Here is an 18030-nt window from a genome sequence, read left to right as displayed (position 1 = left end):
GTAGAATAATGTCTGGTTTATTCATTGCAATATTGTGATCCTTTCTGCCATGTCATCTTTTTTTTCATAAGAGATTAAGGTGAAAAACTTTCAATTGCCAGTTTGTTTTCACCATGGTTTGTGATCTGAAGGGTTATTATACCACTGCTGAAAAAAAAGGCTTCAGGCTGCATATTTTGAACAAATACAGGTTTGGTCATGTTCAAGATTATAGACTAAAGAGATCTATATGAGTTATAAAATAATTTTGAAATAGAGATTTATTATTACTAATTATCATCTCAATTACAATATTACTTGGCAATACTTTTTTGCCTATACAGTTTACGATTATTTGTATGTAAAACCTGTAACATTGATCATCTCAACCACCAACAGTAGTTTAAGTATTCAAATGCAGTTTTATTGTTATTTAAATTGGAGACATTTTGTTTAAAACAATTCTGTTTTCTTTGTTTTCCTTAGATTTTGTTTGATGGAGGCTGGCATCAAATTCGTCTCTTAGTAACAGAAGACTCTGTAACTTTGTATATAGATGGCCAAGAAATTGAAACAAAGCCATTACATCCTGTTTTAGGTATTTACATCAGTGGCCTAACCCAAATAGGAAAGTATTCTGGAAAGGAGGAAACAGTACAGGTAAGCATATGCTAAAACTACGATCAATAATCCAGTAGTTCCACTGTAGATTAATATTACATTGGCGTCTTCTGTTTCCTTGAGCTTACTCTTCTAATTTACAGTAGACTGAAATTTATTATACAAAATTCTACTACTTAAAGAGAGAACAAAAATGGCCATGAGGGCTCAGCACAACTGATGTATCCTCTGTGATGAGTGCTCAATGGTCTCACTGATTTCAAGGGGCATTTGTGGTCAAAATTGACGCAACGTGGTTGCCTGAATTTGGGAAACGCTGTCTGAAAGCAGGGAATTTCCTCTGTGCTTTCCTTCCATCAGTATATGGGTTATGCTCGTAAAAGAGGGAGAAAACAAAATTTTGATGAGGTTTCGTTCTCCTCACTTTGCAATCACAATAGAAAAACTGACAGAGATTTCATGTTTTTGGAATATAGCAGCAAAGCAGAATGGCACGAACTTTTGTTTACCTCATGCCAGTGTTTTTATTGGTTGCTTTTTAAAGATTTAAGTTGTATGCTAAACTCTAAATGAAATTCTTTTAAGCATCAGAGATGCTTCTAATGCTTCACCAGAATTTACTAATCCTGCATCTAGTACAGGCAGGTCAGTGCAGGAGCATCATCCTAGGTTGTTAAGGTAAAAAAAGAAAAAGGTTGGTTTTGCCTGCACTTGTGATTTGTTTCTGCAATGATACTGGCAGCCACTGTAGTTCATGCTGCGTACGTTTGGATTTATTGCAAAGGATTAAGGGCAGTGATTTCTGTTATTTTAGAAACAAAAATCTTGGATTGATTATTTTGCTTTAAATAATTCTGTTATAGTATGTTTAATTGGTTGTGCGTATTAATCACTGTGAGTTGCCTGACTAAAAATATTTCTATGCCTTTAATTGATTTTTAACTGTAGTGAATGCACAGAGCTCTAAAGAGTCTTTATGTTTTGAATCATAGTTTGATATACAAAAACTGCGAATCTACTGTGACCCAGAGCAAAATACTAGAGAAACAGTCTGTGAGATCCCAGGATTTGTGAGTATGATAGATGAAGAGGACTGCTCGGTTGTTTTTACAAATTGCTGTTTAAAGCTGACTTAATGAAGTCTTAAAATAAGTAGTACTACATTGTTTCATCTGGTGCAAACACATGGTTGTTACCTGTGCAATATCAAGTGACACAAACCTTCTCTGTTTTCAGCCTTATTTTTCATAAAGCATTTAAAAAGTTTTTTTAATTTAGATATTTGATGGTGTAAATTTGACACCAGTGTAGAAGAATCTCAGGATCTTTTGTTAAAATTTCAGATTTTAAACATTATATGTTAATAAAACTTCTATGTCACAGTAGTGTAAAATTCGTTAAATACGACTTTTTAACTTATCTGATATACTTTTTGCTACTTGTCAGGTCATTTAGACTCTGAAATTTTGGTACATAACTGAAAAACCTGTATTTCTAAATCACTTTCTCCTGTCAGAAATATCTATGCTGAGGTCTACCATAAATATCCTGCTATCTGAAATGTTTCCAAGATTTCCAGAAGTATGGTGTGAATAAGACAAAATAAAATTCCATTCAGGATTTTATAATTTATGTACACAATTAGGAAACTTATGGGGGTCCATTGACCCTCTCTTTGTCCTCTTACTTACAGTTAATAATGTAATAAAATGTTAAACATGCAAACAGCTTTGGAAACTGTTCATGTCTGACAGTTGGAGCCGGATTTAAGAATTCAGTTTCCATCTCAAAAGCAGGAGATTGATCTATACATGCAGATTCCTTCTGCATGTATAAATATTCTCCTTTGTTTAGTGTCTAAAACAAACTATGCTAAAGATTATCAGCCACCAGTGTCTTACTGTGTAGGCCTGTATTCTTCATGTCATGATTTGATTTAGTATCAGGACCATTTTGCTGGTTTGACAATAGAACTGTGGAATCTTCAGCATCCAGATTTTATTTTTTTTCCAGACTGGCACAGACTGCCAGCTAGTCTGTTTTTCTTCTTTTCATTTGGGACCAGTGTGTCTATTGCAGTCAACATCCTTATTAAAGTTATTTTTGAAAAAGCTCACAACTTTCAATTAAGCAACAAGTAGGTGGCTGGATTATTAGCTATTCTGAAATCTGACTGTGTAGGTCAAGAACTAATGGTTTCAGGAACGCTTTTGTAAAATTAGCTTTCAATCTTGAACAAAATAGAGTATTTGGCTAGTTAACTGCACCACATCTCTTTTTGTTCTTTACAAATTGAAAGTAGGATATGACAAGTAAACAAATGAAAAATATTTTGCATAAAGAAAGCAAGTGCTAAAAAGTCTGTCAAATCTTACATTCTCTGCTATTTGGCCAGAAGTCCAAGCCAAAAATTTGATTTTTGACATTTTAGTTTCACTTGCTATTGTTTTTAGTTGAATTTGGACTTCACCCATGAAATTCTGGGCTTTTTCAGAAAATAAAAATGTTGCATGATCTCCAAGGAGGAATATGCACTTTGTGGTTGTATTCTATCGGTGTGGTTGTGTCAGAGCTGCTGAAATAAGCAGAGGCTGTATGTACTACTTACAGCCCAAATTCATCCCCTTTCCTGGAGATACCTGGCTGCATAGTAATTTTAAGCTCCTTTATGATCTGTGGAGAAAGATGACCTTCTCTAGAGGTTCCTTATGCGGAAAATTGAGTACATAAGAAGCTGTCTCTCTCCACAGAGTGTGTAGGAAATCTGTGGTGTTTACATGCATTAGAAAATTCCTGTAATGGTGCAGCTACTGGTAGCTACTAAACCATTAAGCCAGAGAATTTTGTGCTTGCTATGCTGGAATGCTTGGGGATGGATTGTTCCGTGGTGTTTCAGATACTGAAAAAAAAAATATCAGTTGATAGCAAAGTCTAATGTAGTTATGCAGGACAGCAAGAAAAAGCCAGCCTTGCCCCTGTGCTGCTCTGTGTTTTCCCAGATGTGAATTCAGGCAGAGATCAGAGATTGCAGAAATATTTTGGTGCATTCTCTGACATAAATGAATAAGCAGAGGAGTTTTTTGATGAGAAGTTACTCTTGGTAAGAGATTTGACCCAAATGTAGACATTGATTTTGTCAATATTGACATGGTTTAGTATTAATTCTAATTTTGTCATTGCTTTTAAATATTGCTACTGTTATCTCCTTTTGAGCTTAACAACAAAATGAGCTAAAACTATTTCATATGTGTTGATAGCAACTGCACATAAGTCTGAGAAAGTCTAAAAATTTGAATTAGAATATCTTGGTAGTTACAGCCTTAAAGTTATGATTGGATTTGATAGTGTTATTAATCCAAAATTAATGGATTTTGCTTTTTACAACTATTCCTGTGCTCTTAAACTGTGTTTGTTCTTGTTTCAGAATGGAGAGGTAGGCTCGATCCTAAACTACTCAAACTCAGTTTAAGGTAGTATTTGACTTTATATAAGCTTCTTATTATTCTAGGTAATATACACTTTGTTTTCAAAAGGGAGCAGAGGTTTGCTAATCTTAAAAGTGCTGGATTTCCATTAATTGAACTCTCATCAGTAGATAAATTCAAAATAATTTTTCTGAAGAAATGCATGTTTATCAGAATAAGTGGCCTGTTTTTTTTCTCAGTTCGATTCAGTTGCTCCTATTTGCAGGACTGGATACTGTTGCCAAGGGATGGGGATACGCACAGTCAGGTAGCTGTTACCCCCATCGTGCTCATGGGAGCTCCCTGAACAGGAGCTTGTCGGAAGGCTTAATATAGGTAGTTTCCTTAACCTTCCTTGTAATTCCAATTGGTACCATTGCAAGGAAAGTGTGGATCTGTCTTTTCCTTAGCCTTCCTTGTAATTCCAATTGGTACCATTGCAAGGAAAGTGTGGATTTGTGTTTTGATCAATCGTTTGACCCCAGGAAAGAATTCCATTCAGAGAACATTGTGTAAAAAAATCTTCCTTATTTTAGAAAATATGAGTAAAATGTTATGGAAAGTGTTTTAGATAATAAAAATCTGCATTTTTGTAGCTTGGATTCTTAAATTTTTGCCTTCCCATAGCTCTAAGAACTTCCTGGGTGAAAAAGAATTCAGTGAGTCTTACTTCCACATATAGATTTAGTACAGATGTACCTGTATTTTGGGTTATATTTGATAATTGATCACACTTAAAATTATTAATGTAAGTTGGTTTAGGAGAAGAGTTTTTCATGTTGCAAGATTTAAAATTATCAAACTATATGACAAAATATTTGTGAAAAAAACCAAAACAAAGTTAGAGGTATCAGCCCAGTATTGGTACTTTTTTGTTGTTTGTTTTTATTCTGGATAAAATAGTGAAATCATGCATGAAAATTAGTTGGAGGGCAATATTCAGATAAACAGAAGTTCCAGCTGAACAAAGGAGTGAAAGCCAGGACCTAAATTAAAGCCAACCTAAGGAAAATCAGCTTCATATAATGTTATGATATGTTTGTTGAATGCTTTTGGCATATGTATTGATGGCTGGTTTAACTCTTGGTAGTGCATGAATGGTCCTAGTGATGTAGGCTCAACACCTGCCCCCTGCATATGCCCACCGGGAAAGCAAGGACCTCCAGGCCCCAAAGTAAGTCTTTATTCTGTCTTGTTGAGCGCAATATTTTTTTTTTTTAAATTTTATTTATTTTCAGATCTTTTGTTGGCCAGTCATAATTAGGCAGATTGAAAAAGTAGGGACAAATTCTCCTAGTTCTGTCTTCTAGTGCATGGATATAGTGATTAGGATCCTCAAGGACAGGTTTTGCTGCCATAACTCCTAATAAAACAAATATATCTTCTATTTTTTAAGGAAAATGTTCATGGATGCAAAATTGTGTTTCTTTGCTACTCTTCAGCTAATGATGTTGCACTGTTAGTTGTTTGAGAATGAAATGATTTGCTAAAAAAAGTCTTTTTATTGGGAGGGTTTTTTTCCTTCTTTGTAAAAGAATGAACTAGATGCTTACTGGGAGACTTCCACCTCAGCTGTTCTGATGACGTCCCTTCAGTGCTGAAGAGCTAAAATGAGAACCAGACTGGAGTTGCAAATGTCTAACATGGCAAACTTAAATCCCTTGTATTTTGCTGTACTACCTTTCTCAATAACTGTGCTAAGCAGTGCTTACAGAGTTACTTACAAGTGTAGACAAGAAAACCCCAGACCACTTGTCTTTCATTAAGCAAATGAATAAAAATCCCTCTACTCTCATTGTATAAGAGGTTACAGTATGCTGCAGCTAACTCAAGTCAAAAGGCTTATTGTTACAGTGGTAAAGGTTTCTGATGAGGGAATTGGAATCCACAATATGGGGATCATAATTATTATTTCATGTAATAGAATTTTTGTGGTTTTTTACCTTTTTTCTTTTTAGCGTATTTGAGAAAGAGAGAGAGAGAGAGAATAAAGTATTTATCATTTTAAAAAATTGAAAACTACTTCCTGTAAAGTATGAAGGAGTATGAAATGTCAGAATTAGGGTAACCTATACAATTTTTTTTAGACTGCTGCTTCATGTGCAATCTTTCAACAGAATTGCAGTATAATACTTTTTTTTGGGATAACTGAATAATACAGGTGACAAGATGCTGCCTAACCCAGAAGGCTGCAGAAAGAGTAAAAAGGAAGCCAATTTAAGATTGAAAAAGTTATCTTAGTTATGATATTTCTTAACTTTTGAATACTGAACTCTGGAAACCATATAAATTTAAACTTTATTTCTGTGTTTGTGATATTAATGGGCTACAATAAAAGTAATGAAATCAAAACCATTAAAAAAAATGTAACTGATATTTTAAGCTTTTCAAGTTAAAGCATAAAATTTCCTCATTTAAATAGTATATTTGAAAGCAAATTTATTATTGATCAAATCCCAAACGTGGACTTCTTAATTTGGATCGCAATAATTCTAGGTAACCTATTATTAATTTAGCAAACAGTAACTGTTAGTCATTTTTAAAGGGACATTATTCTATATCCTTTCCTATTTAGTTCAGCGTTACATTTCTGTGGTTTATATGTGAAAATAAGTTTTTTCACAGTCACATTGAAAGCTAGTTTCCTGTTTCCTTTCTAATGTCCTCCCTGTTTATAACAATTCTGCAGCTATAACTGACTTGCAACCTGTTGATGGTTCAGGCTGAAGACATCAGTACCTGCTTAACACCCCTGTAGAAGAAAAGCGTTTTAGTAGATCAAATCTTAATGGATTTTGCTGAGCTCATGTCAAGACTGTTAGTAAAATAGACTGAGAAAGTCAATACTCTAGGAGGATATATTGAATACGAAGTTCCTGCTTTCTCACCATAGACATGAATTCTGAGGATCCAACTTTTTTTCTTTAACATGCTCATAGCAAAGTTTATAAAAATAGTTGCAAAGGACTTTTAAGAAGAAATCTAAAAATCCCTATTTTTTTTAGACAGCCATAAGTGTGTGGGGAGAAGTTTATATTATTTAGCAGGTTTTAGTCCTGGCACCTGCCTTTCCAGTGCTTTTGTTTTAAGAATTAGACTCAGACAAAGCAAATGGGAGTTTTCTTCAGAGTAGAACTACTTGATTAACGAGATTTTAATAAAGATTGTTTCATCCATTTGATGAAAATTGTTTTTATTTCTGTTGATTAAAATGTTAAAAAGCTTGAAAGCATTTGAGATGATGGGTCAAACTTGTGTTGTAACTGTGTGGGCTCACTTCTCCAAGTCCTGGGGGAAATTCTCCCAGAGAAGGGTTACAACATCAGTTCTCTTTCACAATAGCAGGTATCTGGGGTTGTTTTGTGGAATGTTGTAGGGTTAAGGTTGCTCTGTGCTAATTTTGCAGTGCTCTTTCATATATTTTGTGTGTTAACATATTGCTTCTCCATAGGGTGACCCTGGGCAGCCTGGAAATCATGGTTACCCTGGTCAACCTGGTCCAGATGGTAAGCCTGTGAGTACTAAAAACTTAGTCATATATTGCAAATGTAAAATTAACAGGAGAAAAAACATGTACCAGGGATACCAGATTTTCAGATTTAGATGATTTTGTCTTCATTCTTTGAAACTGTGAATGTCACTTAAGTGCTATCTGCATGTAGGAGTTCTATGAATATGTTAATCATATTATTTTTGTTTCAAGCTAAAGTATTGTAAATATGAGTTAGGCACTGCTCTAAATCAGAGAACAGGCTATGAGTGCTCCTGTTGGTCTTTGCATAGTTTTGCCCCACTTATCACCTTCAGTCTTTACTCCTTAAGAACTGGTTCATTAGAAAGCACTTCAGGGCAGCTAAAATCCTATCTGATTTTTTCTTAGGGATTGCTACTCATGTTTAAGCTTGCTATGTTTAGTTTCTTTGTAGGCTACATCAAGTAGTCCATCAAAATATGTAGATATAAATGAAAAATGTTACAAATATAGCTGTTTTTCAATTCTGAACATTATATGTTAAAACATACATAATAAAATGTATAAAAACATATAAAAATACTTATATTTCTCCTACCCTAGATTTTACTTTTTAAATTGTCATTCCATTACTATGATACTAGGATGGTAAAGACTGGAAAAAGTAGATGAATGACATATGTCCCTAAAATAAAAATGACAGATTTGGTGTTGGCTTGTCTGGTCTTCAAGGTTAAAATTGTTTGTTGTAATAAAATTTTAATAGAAGCAAACAAATATGTAAAAGTAGCCTAAGGTTTATTTCAAAAATATGTTAGGTCTCTGAATCTAACAGAAAGCCTCTAAGATATTGACAGCTAAACTTCTATGTCGACTACAGGTTCGTTAGCAGCCTGCAGTCTGTATCATCACAGTGGTGATATGCACGTGCCTCTGGTGTGTTAAGAGAAGGCAGGTCAAAAGCCAGGAGACTTGACTAATCATTCCTTTTCTAAGAATGTTGTTTACTATCCGTTAGAAGCTATTTTAATTATATAAAAAAAATAAAGGAAAAGGAAAAAAGTTTGGGATCATTTAAAAAATTACTTCTGAAAATAGAATAATTTCTCTGCTTAGATTGGAAAGATTAATGATGATACTGTACTATTGACAAGTCTTTACCAAATCTGCCCTTGTTTATCAATTCTAGTACTTTAGCACGTTATTCCTACTAACAAGGCACTACCCACCAACTTTGATGGCTTCACAAAAGCAGCTAACATTCAATTTTTGTTAAGAGTTTTTCATACTAGTAGTACATTCATTTCTATGCCACTTAAACAGTGGAGACTGATACTTACTTGGATATGTTGTCTTGTCAGGGTAATAAGTATTACCAGTTACAAAGAAAAAACTCCATGCTGTACCCTATAAAATGTTCACATTTATTCTGTTTTGTTCCTTAGTTATGTGTTGGCCTTTTCTTAGGGATGGCATCTGTTTAATTTAATTGTGATGATTCCATTTGTAAGCAGAGCTAATTTGACAGGAAAATAGGCACTGAAAACAAAAAATGGAATTGTTTCTAAAACTGAATAATTCCCTGTTTAAAATACGAGACATTATATTGAAACCTGACCATGATGGCCCAGATGAGAATTGAGTACATGAATTTTTCAGTAGTTCCACAAGCAAAGATCCTTATTTTTCCTGTGATATAAAAACATTTTTATACTTTTACTTTGGTCTTAAACAACTTTTGATAGCTGTTACCTTCAGAGTTTTTTAAAACTAGAATTAGAGAAGACAATCTGAATTGAAATTATCAGTGCTTTAAAATCCTACATTTTGGTTCTAAACAATCCTGAACATACAGGTTTTAATGTATTCTAAGATGGGGAAGTGGATTTAATCAGAATAAGTTTTCAGTTGATAGTTGGTGGTGCTTAATCTTATGAAGAGCAGTTCTGATCTCCTTCAGAAGACAGGTATACAGACTGTTTGAACCTGGAGTTGCATGGGAGAAGGTGTCCATCACAGTTTGACTATGCTGATTTCTGGAAGGAGATTTGCAGTATTGATAATCATAGCAGAGCTGTCTTTAATCCAGCTAAGTCTGATATTCTGACAAAATGATATCATGTAAGCTTTAATGAAGGCAGAATGCACTGGGTATTGGTAGGGAAATGCCAGTTTCCCTTCTCTCTTTTAAAAAATAGACTAAGACTTTGTTTTTGAAGCATCTAGTCAGCTGCAATAGCATTGTTCTAGAAACAATTTGTTACGACTCTTTCATACTTTTATGGATAGGTTTCTACTTCAATGCTGTATGTTTTCCCATATGCACTGAAATTTGTAACAGCATGAATCATGAAGGAGAAATAAATTGATACTCTAGACTTTCTGTAACTTTGTAAACTGGCAGTTATGGCTTCTTTTTCCTGTGAGTGAGTCATAATTTGCATAGATGGGCATTCTCTGAACATAAAAAAGATTACCAAAAGTATCTCAGAATGAGAATCAAAAAGCCCCACTAAAGGAGAAATTTTACCCCTTTGCTGAAGTTCATATGTTATTTGAAATGCTTACAGCTAAATCCTATAGCATTATTAACTAAGTAATGTTTTGAAATATCAGCTGCAGTTTTTCCACTTGTTCATTGTAAAGACATAATTACAAAACTATTAGATCATCTGCAGGTCTGGCCAGTACATTATTGTTCCTTACAGTAGATTATTGAGTGCTTTCCAGGCAAGCTTTTAGCTGTGAATGGTGGGAGACCCTTTAGATACACTGTGCGTGAAAACAGATTCCTCACTCTCTTTCTGTTTTACTTAGGTATTTGCTAATATGACTTGTATGTTTTCTGGGCTGTCAGTGATTTTTATTGTTTGAGGAAACTGTGCTCATATGAATCTTTTTAGCTGTATCACCTGGGGAACTCTGAGAAGCAAGCTCTTAATTCAGACAGCACCATAGGCTTACAGGTACTTGTGTAGTCAGTCTTGTTTAATCAAGTGGCTTTTGAGTGAAAAACTTTTCCTGCAAAATCAGTCTTTTCTGTTCCCAAACGCATTTTTATTTTCTACTCTAAAGTTATTCCAGTTTGCCTGTCTGGTATTCATTTTCTTTGAACAGTATAACTAGTTAACAAAATGTTGACTTCCTCTGAGAAAGGTTTTAGGCATGCATTTGTATTACTATATGTAACTGGTTTTTTAGGTAAAACATCAAAGAAAATTTAGTTTATTGGTTTTGGGCTGGCTAGATTGTTCTGATATGTAAAGTTGGTTTTAGTCCAGAAAAATTCAAAACAATTCCTGTTAATATCCTCAATCTTACCAGAACATAATTATTCACCTGGTGTTTCCCAGTAAAATTATTTGCTGTAATATTTGGGAAGGTGAACATAAACATAACTAATTTTCAATGATTTCTTAATTGTTCTTTTTATTAGTTTTGTTCATACGTTGTTTTTTCCCTTTAATTGCCACCTCTGTTTATTTTCTGATACATATGGGAGGGATCAGTTAAAGTTACTGTAAAAAAGCATGAAAGTGAGAAGCATAATAATTAATGAAAATACAGTTTTTGCAATCAAAAATGTAATTCAGAGCCTGAAATTATTAAAATGTTTAGTCAAGAGAAAAGCACTGGTAAGTAAGTGGAAAGGTAAAAATAGTATTTGAATCTCAACTCAAACTTGTTTTAATGGACATTATTCATCCAGAAGAAGCAGTTGGTGTGATTGCTGGCCCCGAAAGTGCTCAGCAGCCTGACTGTGTGGTCATAAAGCCATTTTTTATTCCAAAGGATACTTTGTATGTGCTGGGGAAAAAACTCAAGGGGAAAAATAAATGATCAGAGTCTGTGCAGTGATAACTTGTGGTTAATAGAGGTGATAGGTTATCAGTCTGCTGAAAGAAATTTAAAAAAACCCCACTTATTTGTCAATTTTGAACTGTGAACCATGCAGCTGGAAAATCTGGACAATTTTCCAGTACGTCATCTAGTTTGATTCATGAAAGTTTGGAACTATTTGCCTTGTCTTTACAGTATCTACAAGCAATAAGCAGTTTAATCTGATGAGACTGACTTTACTGATACATGCAGATAGAAAGTTCATAAGGTATCAAAGCCTCACATATTAAGTAATTTCTGATCATTCCAATATATTTTTTTAAAAATTATAGTACATTTTTACAGCTTTACTACCTAGAGTTTCATATTTGGTGACCAACTGAAGGCCAAATCAACAGTGCTTTTGGAATAAAAATTGATGATACTTTTATGTATACATAGAATTCCCTGTGGTATTGTACGATTTGCCTGGGATTTAAGTTATTCTAAAATCTGCAGCTACTTTTCTCAGGAAAATTTCATAGGCGTAGTTGATAATTCATCCATAAAATGCTGCTTTCAATTCCAGAAAAAAACATATTCCTCAGTAAAGCTGTGACGTTGCTGTTATTAGAGGAAATACAATTGCTCCATTCTAATACAGTTGTGTAATGGCTTCCCTGAGACCTACTACTTTGAAATCGGAGCGATGCCTGATGCTGACTTGTGCTGCCTACAGCTGTGTAGTTCAGACAGCAGTAGCCAAAAGCAGATGATATGATAAGGATGAACAACTAAGCAGTCAGCAGGAAGTCATACTCCCTCAGTACATCATCTTATCTCCCAACACTCTGAAGCTCAGGAACTTTTAAACTGGATTTATGACATTTTATTTAATGATATTGACAGGTCTTTTTTCCTCTCAGGTATTTCAGAACATGAAGCTCATGTAAAATATACTGGTAGGGGCACTGAGTTATGAAAACCTTGGCAGATGATGGAGTAGCTAACGGAAGAAAGTGTAATGAAGTGGAGAAATAATAAACAGACCAAACAAGGCAAACTCAAAAAAAGGCAACATACAAGCCAATGAAAACTTTCTTCTTTACTTTTTCCATAATAATGTTCACATGATAATAAATGTTTGATCAGGAATCACTCCCAAATTTATGTTGGAAGGTAAAAGCTTGATTTAGCTACCTTTCTGATCTAATGCTGGATCTGCCCTTCATTTTCACTTCAGTGTGGCCTTCACTGCAGAGACACTTCTGGTGAGCTGCAGAAGTAAATGCCACAAGAATTCCTTCTACAGGGCCGTGCTGTTTAACAGAGGGAGGAGAGAGAGATGACTGTTGTTCTGAGCTCCTGAGTTACCACTGCTTAAGTCCCAGAGAAAGCAGTAAGGCACAGGCTCCAAACAGACATGCTGAAGAGGACCACTGGACTGATCCACATGTCCAAAGGGGTGGGAAAAAGAAAAGCAATAGCCACATGAGTACAGACATACTGAGGTGTTAGAGATGTTAGAAAAAAAGCTCCTTGAGAAAAGGAGGAGAAAGGACCTGAGGCAAAAACATTAGATGATAGAAAAAATTCTCAGAGAAAGGTTAAAACACTTAATTCAAACACATGGAGTACTTTCTATCATTTCTGTTGCCTGGCAGGATTTTAGTTACTGATATTGCCAGTGAGGGCACGTGCATTTACTCTTTAAATGGGTACAAAGACGCAGGGTGTCTAAATTATTGTATTACTCAGCAAGTATAGGATTTTTATGCTGCAAGGTATTTTGTTTTGCCCACACTGCAAGACAGTGGGCAAATATTTTGTGCCACTATCTTCTACCACTGGGTGGATGTCCAAAGAATCTCAAATGGCAGGTGCTGCCTATGTTTAGGGAACTGGATTCAAAATTGAGTATCAAATTCATAGTTAACTATAATACTTCTTCTGGATCTCTTTCCCCTCACATGATGAGGGGCGCACCAGTCCTAGTTCCATTTCCATCTGAGGAACCATTTCCGACGGCTGAGGTGGATAGGGAAGGGGTTACTCCAACTCCAGGGGTTTCTTCGGGTCCTGGATGCACGGAGGGGAGAGTTGCTCCCCCCCCCCTCCACGAGGTCCCATGGCAGCCACTGACAGCACACGGGACTTGGAGAGGAGGCGAGAGAGAGAGTTTATTGATGGGCTGGTTACATATATAGGGTTTGGAGGATTCACAGAGTGACCAATTACCAATTGCAGGAAGGGGTTAACAGCCAATAGGAAGGGGTTAAAAGAGTCCAATGGGAAGACTTCTTGATATCTTCTCAGGACATTCCTGAGACAGAGATAAAAGTTGTCCTGGGGGGTCATGGAAAGAAGAAGCAGTGACTTTGCAGAAACACAAAAAGCCATCTTGAAACATATTTAAACCACAGCTTCTCATACGAGGCAGATTCGCTGCTATAACTTCTCACACTATTTGTGTGTCTTCTGAGAAGTTCATGAGAGAAGACCAAACCCAGATAAAAAGTATTATTTTTGGTGGCAAATTTAGTGCTTTCACTGTATTTGAAAGTGAACCTTCAGTCCTGAACTCAGTGTCAATTGTAACGGGAATTTTCACTTCTGTCCCTTTTACATAAAGTGGCAACTATGGCACTGCTGTTCTTGCAGCATATGTATGTATGTCACACAAGTACTCCTACTGAGGGCTTTGTGGTTAGGGAAAGAGAATTTGAGTTGACTTTAGTGCAAAAAATTCGTAGGCATTAGCATATAGATTGATAATCCGTACTGCAAAAGGAGTAGTGATACAAATACATGCTCAGTTTTTATGAAATCCGTTTTTCTTTTTATAGAAGGTGGTTTTACCTTGTCCAGACAATTGCTATGTGATTTTTACGAGACACCGATTGTCATTTTTGTGACTTTCTGCAAGTTTCCTTTTGAATCTTCTCTGTTCCAGCTTTCCATTAACAGAACACACTGACAATGTGTTTGATTTGTGTTGAAATCACATTACAATATGTAGCTCTGAGCTAAATATGCAGTTTTGTAAGCTGAAAACTCTTCTGCCATCCTCTATTCATGTTTGAATTTTGAAATTCAGTTCAGCCAGGAAATTGTACTCCTGTACTTCTTTCCCTTCTCAGTTAGAGGGAGAAGGGAAATTGCATTGCAGAGATCTAAAATAAGAAATAGAGTTTTATTTATATATAATTATATCCTACGGAAAGTCATACAAACTTTTTGCCTTTTTTTTTTTAGAAGGAAAAAAACGGATACACTTATAAAGGCATTTTTGGTTTGGTGAATTATTTCAACTACCTGGGAGGCCTGTGAGCAATCTGGGAGTACTATACCATTTAAAGTTAAAACTGATTTTGTTGGAACTGCCTTGAGCAGTGAAAGTGGAATGCTTGATAGAGGATCCATGTATGACAGAGACCTAGAATTCTGTTTACTTCTATACTAAACATTACCAGCTGGCTCATCGGTCATCTGCTCAAATGTCTTTTGGGAAGAGGGCACAGCAAAGACTCTCTTGTATCTAACCCAGCAAATAATTTTAGCTTTTTTTATTATTCCTAGGAAGCTCTGACTGATTTAAAGAAGATATCAGACATATATGTTGCCTTCTTTGAATTGAAAAGGTTCTATTAGCTCCTTTTTACCAGTGTGGTAATCCCCCCATTAAATTTTGTGCTAAGTTTTAAGACTGAAACTCATTTAGAAATAGGATTATTAGTTCTCTCAGTTCAAATCAAGTTAAAATTTTGGGTATTTGAAATTGGATAGTCCTTTTAATGGGATTTATCAAATTTAGTTTTGTCTGCCTGTTGAAATGTCTAAGCCAAATAGCCTCAGAGTTTTATAGAGCAATTTCTCCTCTTATTTTGAATGTTTTATCAAAAAAATCCCTCCTGGTAGCTAATTTTCTCCATTGGAATGACATATTTTTAATGGAGCTATGTGAAATTCTTATTCTTTGGTAACTTGCCACTCTTAAAGGATTCTTTAAAGCACTCGTTCATTTTGCATAAAAGCTGGTTATCTTTGCTGTAGTAATTGAATCAAATCTACCAAAACTTAGACATATATTTTGGAGTCTGTAGAGGTTCTGTTGTTCTGCCAATGTTGATTTCTAGTAAAGCATTCCTGAAATTCTCTTTTCAACTTATGAATTATTTAGTATTTCTTTTCATAGTCCCAGTCATTCCAATAATTTTTTGTATTTACATAGCTTGTTATATACCTTCAAGTTCATAGCTAAGTGCTTAGTATTTTGAATGGAGTTTTTATTATTTAGCGATATTACAAAACTAGCTGCATAATGAATTAGAACATAGGTTATTTGTTAAAGCTTGTTTCTGTAACTAGGAATAAGCCTTTAAAACTCCTGACATTTTTCAGTTATTTTTCGTGAGAGAGAGAAAAAGTGTCAACATACGTGGATTAGTTTCTTTTTTCTTTTTTCCCCCAGTTGAAAATAAAGCAATATGTTTGTTATGCTTTTGTGTAACAATTCTAAAATAACTGCTTTTAACTAAAGTCTGGAGGCTGCAAACTTCAGATGGAGATATGAAAGCTTTTGAAGGCTGAAGTGTAAATCCCAAATGTATGATTGTGATAGCAGTTGCTAAAATTTGTGACCTACAATGACAGGGCTGTGACAACAGTTCTCTAGTAAGCAGGAGGATTATTTTTTTTCTTTAAATAGGTCTTTGGAAATTTGTATATGTGACTTCTGAAAAGTCACAAGTCTTGGTTCTTTTCCTTAGGGATATCAGGGATCAGCAGGAACTCCAGGTATCCCAGGAACTCCAGGGATTCAAGTAAGTTTCTGTTTCATTCCTAGATTTTGAGACTAGATCTGAGACAAATTCTGCCAAGTCTCTCTCAATATCCATTGTTTTTCATTGAGAGTTGAGGTTGGGGTTTGAAAATGGCTCATGATTTCATGTCATGAAATCAGGGGCCATCCATGGGTGAATGGCTTTGGGGTTTGAAGGTAGGCTGACAATTAGACTGGCAAATTTAATCAGTGCTAGGTAAGGCCTGTAGAAGATGGACTCAGCTGCAGCTTAGACATTTTTGTCCTGGTCCAGAAGCCAAAGAGTACCTCCTTCAGTTTTTCTATGAATCACTAACAGTGAGCTGAAGTCTTGTCATGGAGATAGATTACCCTCAATGCACATGTCCAAAACAAAGTTTCAGATAAAATCCAGTCTGATGGAGGAGAATTAATTTTCTTTCTTTGTTGTATAAATTTAGTAGTCCTTACTGAGACAGTTGTTGGAAACCAGTGCTGTATTTTACTTGTGGCAGGATTCAGTCTGACTGATAGTAAAGGACTTGGTAATTTGTTGAATTAAATGTCTGAGAGAATGCTGGGGCCAGGAGCGAGCCTGCAACTTGGCATATGTGAAGGCTGGCTGATGGACATTTGAAGGGGACATCCCTGGGCTAATACAGCCTGTGTGGCATTCTTTTTGTCCTTGATTAGAACAAAAAGTAGTTTCTGTACTCCTGAAACATGGGTTATGATGGCGTGCCATATTCATACATGCTGGATGCATTTCATGCTAGGTTCTGCCTTTGTGTCCAATTACAAAAATGTTGTAATCAGCCAGCTGACACATTGGTCTCCGGGTCATGTTGTATTACATTTCTGTGTCTTGTTCTATATCAGATTGAATTAGTATTTGAGCTGGTTTTCATTTTTTTCTCACTTTAGGGACCTCGTGGCTTGCCAGGTATCAAGGGAGAGCCAGGACAAGATGGGGCGAAGGTAAAAAAAAAAAACAAACAGTAGTATCAGTTAATAATATCAGTATTTTCACATGAAGCTTCTGTGAGAATTGTTTATTAGAAGGGTAATAAGGAAGGATTAAGAATCCTAAATTTAAATTCTGAATCTGGTCTGCTTTATTTAATAAAGGTCATATAGGCTTTAGCACTGCCAGTAGCAACTTCATTGGACTGAATAACATATATTTAGAAAAGTATATCTAAGTATGGGTACCTGGAAGCACAATACAGACTTCTGTCAGAATGGTTTTCTTTTTAACTCTTTTCACCCTTTTTCTCTTTAAGTAAGCATCCAGATGACCTACGTAGGAATTTTTGGATGTCACTTTTTATCAGAAAACACTGACTAATTGAAACCAAAGCTTTTTGTGGAAAATTCTAGCTGAGGTGTAGCCAGTAGCTTGGAGCTACAGACAGATGTGGAAGCTTATATGTAACTCTGTGGCAGTTTGAGCCACATTAGAAACCCAAAAATCCAATTTTAAGGCTTCTCCACCCCCTCCCCCAATTTATCCCAACACCAAAGAGAAACTTTCAGGCTTCTATAGGGGAAGGGGGAAGTATATGCATTTATTTTACACAAATAAATATACTGTACAAACTAGACGCAATTATATCTATATATTATTCCGCTTCTCTCAGTCCTTTTAAGCCCCTCCCTTTAACTTAGTCCAGGAAGAGCCTTTCAAGGCTGCTGGGTAATGCAGTCTCTCTCGTGGGAGTGTTCTGGGCCCCTGAACACTCCCTAACCAACCTTCGGCTGTTTCTGGAAGTCTTTCCTTCCTCACGAAGTCCAAAATAGCTTTGAGTCCCTCCTCCTTGGTCTGCTGTGTGATCTCTCTCTCTCTCAATCTCATACCTCGGCTCATAGGCTGC

General features: G+C 35.6%; 1 protein-coding gene across 2 annotated transcripts in view; it reads left to right on the top strand.

Moving 5' to 3' along the window:
• Positions 1-18030, top strand: part of COL21A1 (collagen type XXI alpha 1 chain) — a 98722-nt gene that overhangs the window by 36486 nt on the left and 44206 nt on the right. Inside the window, exons 6-12 of one of the 2 annotated variants that reach the window (XM_027696054.1) lie at positions 466-639; positions 1593-1670; positions 4025-4033; positions 5155-5238; positions 7516-7578; positions 16125-16178; positions 17081-17134. In XM_027696054.1, coding sequence (XP_027551855.1) covers positions 466-639; positions 1593-1670; positions 4025-4033; positions 5155-5238; positions 7516-7578; positions 16125-16178; positions 17081-17134 — 516 coding nt within the window. The remainder of the gene's footprint in view (positions 1-465; positions 640-1592; positions 1671-4024; positions 4034-5154; positions 5239-7515; positions 7579-16124; positions 16179-17080; positions 17135-18030) is intronic. The other variant, XM_027696055.1, reaches the window with a different exon arrangement.

This window comes from Neopelma chrysocephalum, unplaced genomic scaffold (assembly GCF_003984885.1).
Source record: "Neopelma chrysocephalum unplaced genomic scaffold, ASM398488v2 Primary Assembly neopelma1_104, whole genome shotgun sequence".
Lineage (NCBI taxonomy): Eukaryota > Metazoa > Chordata > Aves > Passeriformes > Pipridae > Neopelma > Neopelma chrysocephalum.
Note: the sequence above shows the minus strand (reverse complement) of the source record. Positions and strands in the feature narration are given on the sequence as shown.